Raw genomic sequence first — 6,000 nt, 5'->3', positions numbered from 1 at the left:
TAATGCTTTCATTTCTCCTGTTTCCTCTATTCCTTTGGGGAAAAATGATATAGGACAATTTCCTAATTACCCCCTAGAGTGTACAGGCTGCTCCTTGGAAGGGGATTATTATTGCATGCCTTGAATGCACTGTGATTCATAAGGCAAGAACGTACGAGTAGCTTCAGCACCAAGGATATGGAATCATCATCCAGCACTGCTCACAACAGAACATCTTATTGCTTTAATAAAATGGGAAATTATTCACTGTAAAAAGTGCACCAAATAAGGGGGAGAAAGTAATATCCATGCACTTAGTGGAGCTTATTGGAAATGAGGAAGCTCCCTTCTGAGTCCCTGATTCTATTCAAATTTCAAAAGTCCAAAAGTCATTCTGTAATAAGGTATTAAAGAGCTACAGCTGGATGAGGGTGAGCTACAAAATTTAATGGACTTTCTTCTTCACAGTGCCTTAGTCATCCTGATGTAGCATGTAGAGCTCTGATGCTCTAAAGGATTCCCTAGTGGCCTCAGGGAGTTAATGCACTCTTTCTAACTATTACTAGGAAGTGACTAAGGCACTGGAGAGAATCTGGTTCGTTGTTTAATAGGCTGTACCCAAAGATTATACCTGGTCTTCCTAATATCACAATATATGGCATGCTTCAGTGATGATCCTCTGTGCTTCAGGAAAGGACTTGAGTATCTAATGGGTCGTTAAAATTAAGCTTATTAAATTATTTGTATAAAAGATGCAGACTGAGCTTGGGCAATTTAACAGATGACCTAAAACCTCAGAGGTAATCTTTTCTGTAGATAAGAGCACAGCAGCCTGGAACCGAGAGAGAAAATCTAGAATTACTAGTTACTTGAGAGAGGGATGCACTTAAGGGCATTGTTGCCTTACACGCTTCAGGTAATAAGAACTCTTCTGGTTGAGCTTTTTGTAGAACATTCTCATTCATACATTATCCAAACATTTAAATAGCTGTCAAAGAATTGATTCCCAAGAAAGGACGCCAGTGCACGTAATTAAGACTGTAATAGGCTTCTGGCCCCTTCTATCACCAATCCAAGGGAAACAGAGTGGTAAGTGAGCATAGGTGGACCCACTTCTAACACAGAAGGCCTTGTCTGGCAACAGGAGAGAGAAAACAAAAACACTGACCTTCTTCTCTCTCACTGTGTCTTTCTCTCCATCTTTTTTTCGTATATCCGGGGAAGGTAGGTAAGCCAGAGTAAGAAAAGATAAAGAGCCTTTCTATCGCTGCATCTCAGATGCAGGCACACATTTGTAACTAAACAAGCTTCAAATATTTTTATCCGACAAGCAGTTACTGGGTTTAAGTTCTCTTGAAATCTGCATGTCCTGTCAGTTACTGGGTTTAACGTCTCTTGAAATTTGCACGTCCTGTCATCCAAATTGCCCAATATCCCCACCAGTCTCGCCCCCAACGCACACAGTACATGAAGCACACACGCCACTGCCTCCAGGTGGTAGGTGCATGCAGCGAGGACTAGAGGCACTGTTTCGATATTAACCATGTTTTAATAGATGGCATTCCTGCACATCCATTATCTGTTTGTTTTCTGTTGTGGTTGTTTCTGCTATTCGCAAAAGAAAAAAGAAAACATGTGTCATCTCTTTATAACAGCCCACTACAGAGTAAGATACAAAAGAACACTTCTGGAAACAGCGGAATCCAGGCCTGTACCACGGAATTGTTCATCCAGTGGTAACCATTATATCAACAGCTAGAAATTAAGAACAAGACTATACAGTTTGGAGGATGTAGTACAGAACTATAGTTTGCTTCTGTATTTGGTACCAATATAATAAATATATAACAAAGGTGCACTTGCTCTAAAAATTAAACAGAAACATTCTGGTTGGTTAGATACTGCACTTTCAGTACTGCACATCACCTAGTACTATTTTTTTTTTTAACAAAAAAGGTAACTAATGCAATGTTCAATAATAAAACCAATAGTACACGCGCAAACCCGATTGTAGAAAAAGAAGAAAGAAGCCAACAAAAAGCTAAAATAGTCATTTCCCAAAACAGCCCCTCCTCCGCCTGCACAACCAAATAAAGTAACCAGTTTGGTGAAGCAATTTCAGCACCAGACCTGGCTGGACAGCTTCTGGATCCTCTGTGAATCCTGAAAATGCCACAACTCAAAAGGTGTACAGCTGGGGGCAGGGCAGGCAGCAGAAGCAGATCTTTCTTTCTTTTTCATTTTCTTTCTTTCTCTTTCTTTCTCTGCTTTTCTTTCTTTCTTTCTTTCTTTCTTTCTTTCTTTCTTTCTTTCTTTCTTTTCTTTTCTTTCTTTCTTTCCTTCCTTCCTTCCTTCCTTCCTTCCTTCCTTCCTTCCTTCCTTCCTTCCTTTTTTTCAACTCATTTAAAGATTTTTAGCCAGCGAGGGACATTTCTAAAAGTAAATTTAAATGCCTGGTCCTAGAAAAGGGAATGGGTAGCTAAGGGGTGAGAAGAGGGCTGACCGGAGATGGGTTCATGTCGTTTATGTTTTTCTGGGACTGTCTCTGTGGCCTCTTGTAGTTCTGGTGCTTAATGTAGACGTTTTCTTTATAATATACTATTGCCTGAGCCCGGCTGAGGGTAGGAATGGGGAAGGGAGGGCAGCTCAAGAAAAAGGGAAAGCTTATGGGTGGGGGGGGGTGGAAGGAAAGGAAGTTAACTGAACCTTAACTTGACAGCTATGTACAACACACCGGGCCCCCTCCACTCCCTTTGCTCCAGGAATCAATGCCTTCTTTTCATATTTGGTAGCTTGTGCGGTTTCTCCTCCTTATTGTGTGTGTGGGGGGTGGGGGGAAGAGGGTGCAGGGTGGAGAGGGAAGACGCATCGTTCATTGACAATGAGAAATTATGTGATTTGTCATGCGCTTGGATTGTGTTATTAGTATTATAATAATTACTATAAATATTAATAATAAAGTATTATCAGCGTTATTTCTTCTTCCGAGACTTTCCTTGCCCAATATTTACAAATACCGCACAGTGCCTCGGCGGAGGAGAAACAGAGTGAGGGGAGGGCAGAGACGGAAAGAAGGAAGAGGGAAGAGAAGCCAGAGAAAAGTGGGAGGGGAAGGACGGAGGGGGATAAAAGCAAGGAAGGCCAAGATGCTGGACATGAGGGAGAGGAGAGGAGAGAGGGGCTCAACAATCAGGACAGTACCACCGTTTGCAAAAGGCCCTCGCCAGCTGTGTCCAAACAGGAGGAGGCCGCGTGTGCTCCTTGCGGACTGGGGGCCGGTGGTGGAGGAGGAGGAGCGCGGGGACCCTGGCACGGGAGGCCGGGGGCCGAAGACGAAGAGGAGGCGTCGGAGGGGGCGCAGAAGGCGTAGTCCCGGGGCTGCCTCTCCAGCCGGGTTTCTTTGGCAGGGGCTGGGGCCCGGCCGCTCGCCGCTGGGGGCAGCCCCCGGCCGCCGCGGTTGCTGCTGCAGTGATCCCGCTCGTACTCCTCCTGAGCCCTCTGCATCTTCCGCTTCTTCATCCTCCGCTTGTGGATGTGGAAGGTGGAGAGGGACAGCACGATGAGGCAGAAGATGAGGGTGACCAGGACAATCAGCACCAGCGTGGACGAGAAGGACTGGAAGAGCTGCTGTCCCACCTGCGTGATGCAGGTGCCGCCGCCGCTGCCGCCGGCACCCGGGCCACGGGCGCTCGCGTTGCCGCCGCCGCTGGCGTTGGGGGAGGCAAAGGTCCGGTTGAGGAGACACGGCGGCAGCGCCAGCCTCAGCTCCTTGGGCGCCCGGGCACTCATCGGCACTGGGCGGGGAGGGGCCGGGCCCACCACACTTCCTCTCCCGGGCACACCGTTCCCACCAGCCAGGAGGAGGACGGAGCCCACGCCACCCCAAACTACTCCCTGGTGCGGGAGAGGATGACGCGCGAGCCAAGGGCCGAGGGGGCCACCGCGGGCGGGCGGGCGAGCCGGCCGGGAGGCGAGCGGCACGCAGGAGATCCTCTCCGGCCCCGCCTGGAACGCGAGTCCGCGCGCCCTTTTCCTTTCCCAAGGCACCAGGCTGCAAAGAGAACAGGCTGAGTTAGGACCCCGGCCGCTGCCCGGGGCCGTGCGGAGCGCCGGGAGGCTCCGCCAGCCCCGCAGAGCGGCCCCCCGGGCACGCTGCCCCGGCAGGGCTCCGCCCGCCGTCCCCACGGCCCGCGGACCCCGGCCCGCCCGCCCCCACCCCCGACCGCGCACCCGAGCCGCCGGCTTCGTGCTCGCGCCGCTCGCCGGGAAAAGGGGTCTGCGCCGGCACCGCGGAGGCACGGATTACTCAGCAGATAAGGCAGGCTTCCTGCGCCCTCCACAACTTTCTAATTGCAACCGACACACGGCCGCCTGGGAACGTGGTCCCCGCTTCCCAGAGCGCCGCCTCGCCTCTTTCCTTCGCCCTCCTAGTGGACGTCTTCCCGTGGATCCTGCCCTTCCCAGCACCCACCCCCCACAGCCCAGCGAGCCGACTCCGCTACGCAGTGCTCCCTTCTCTTCCCTCCCCCTCCAGACTCTCCTTCCCTGGCCGGCTTCAGGTCCCTTAAGTCCCGCGCCCCTGAGGGACCACAACAACCACATCCTACTCCGCCTCTGTCCGTGGTCACAGCTGACGCGCAAGATCGCGCTCCATCCTTTCTCCAGCCTTCTTCCCTGGTACCTCCCCCCGACCAAAAAAAAAAAAAAAAAAAAAAAGCAGCTGAAACACCTTTTTCAGCTAAAGCACATCCCCGCAAACGCCCCCTTGTCCCCATCTCCCGGTGCCCCGCACTGGGCAGTATCCTGCTCCTTTCTAGGGGGACTGGAAACGGAAGGCTAAGGGTTCTCGTCTGCAAAGTTTGGCGAACGGACCTTCTCTCCAGCCTTCCCGGCCCCAGCTCGAGGCTCTTCCCGGGCACCAGAGGTGGGGGGCGCGGCACCCAGCAGAGCCCCCCGGCCGTTCTCCGGAGGCAGCTGCTAACTGTTGCAGTGCGGAGCGGAGAGGAGGCGTGCGAGCCGGGGCTGGGCAGGGTGGGGGTCGGGGCTCCCGCCAGGGGGGCCTGCGCAGGCCGCGGGAGCCGTCCTGCCCGCGGGCGTCCCGGGCCCCCGGCGGCCCGGAGCCTGCAGCCGCACCCCGTCCCTTACCTGGGGCCACCGGCTGGCTGCGGGGAGGGAGCCCCCGCCGCGCGGCTGCAGTGGCGGCTGCAGAAGGCGCGGAGTGAAGGGGCCGGAGACCGAGCCTCGCCGCCGCCGCCGCCGCCGCCGCCGCTTCGGGGAGCTCAGCTCGCAGCCTATTGCCAGAGAGGCCGGTGACGTCAGGCAGCCACCGCCAGGGCTCCGAGCCACCCCTCAGGCCCCCACCCCACCCTCATACCCCAACACCCCGGCCTGGCCGAGCGCGCCTCGGCCACACACATCCCCAGACTCCCTCTGCGTCCCCGCCAGGGGCCACCGACCGGGAGCAACCCCAGCAGCGCGCTCTGAGCAACCCACCTTCCGCCTTGCTCTGCCTGCGAAGGGGCCGAAGCTTCAGTTCTGGGGCTGCCCGACTCCTCGCCCACGACCCTTTGCCACATGGTCCCGGCAACACATTTTTTTAACACTCTAGACAGCCATCTCCCCCCCCACACACACACATGAGGGTTTGTTGGGGGTTTTTTTTCCCCCCCCCTCCTGTCTCGGCTATGAGGATGGCTCTCTTCTGGGAGCCTGTCTATCCTGGCCCGGGCTCCGGGCAGAAACTGCGGGAAGGTGAGAAACGAGAGGGGCATTTCGGAACTCGGGTGGCAAAACATGAATGACAAACGGAACGTGCATTTAACGTCCAACGCTGCAAATGAACTGTTCTCCTCTCCACCCAGAGTCTTCGACTTCTCTCTCACTCCACCGGGCTCGTGATCCCACCCTGCTCGCTCACACGTTGGTCTTCAGGCCCGACACCCACTCGGTATATGAAACACTCTTTCCCTTTTGAAATCTAGACACTCAGGAGCACACAAAGCACATGCAAGGCTTACAAGG

At 54.0% G+C, this 6,000-nt stretch overlaps 1 protein-coding gene across 3 annotated transcripts; it reads right to left on the bottom strand.

Annotated features, from left to right (window-relative positions):
* Window positions 1–3,040: 3,040 nt before the first annotated feature.
* C10H11orf87 (chromosome 10 C11orf87 homolog) lies at window positions 3,041–5,496 on the bottom strand. 3 transcript variants are annotated; one of them, XM_058686693.1, is made up of 2 exons: window positions 5,473–5,496; window positions 3,041–4,030 (listed from the first exon to the last, which is right to left on the bottom strand). In XM_058686693.1, the coding sequence occupies exon 2, from the start codon at window positions 3,766–3,768 to the stop codon at window positions 3,169–3,171; it is 600 nt and encodes a 199-aa protein (XP_058542676.1). In that variant the 5' UTR covers window positions 3,769–4,030; window positions 5,473–5,496; the 3' UTR covers window positions 3,041–3,168. The 3 variants fall into 3 exon arrangements, with proteins under 3 accessions (XP_058542676.1, XP_058542677.1, XP_058542678.1); XM_058686694.1 differs by lacking the exon at window positions 5,473–5,496 and adding an exon at window positions 4,852–5,056; XM_058686695.1 differs by lacking the exon at window positions 5,473–5,496 and adding an exon at window positions 4,210–4,320.
* Window positions 5,497–6,000: the final 504 nt, after the last annotated feature.

Source organism: Neofelis nebulosa, chromosome 10, assembly GCF_028018385.1.
Source record: "Neofelis nebulosa isolate mNeoNeb1 chromosome 10, mNeoNeb1.pri, whole genome shotgun sequence".
NCBI lineage: Eukaryota > Metazoa > Chordata > Mammalia > Carnivora > Felidae > Neofelis > Neofelis nebulosa.
The sequence above is the reverse complement of the archived record's forward strand: the minus strand, read 5'-3'. Positions and strand labels throughout refer to the sequence as shown.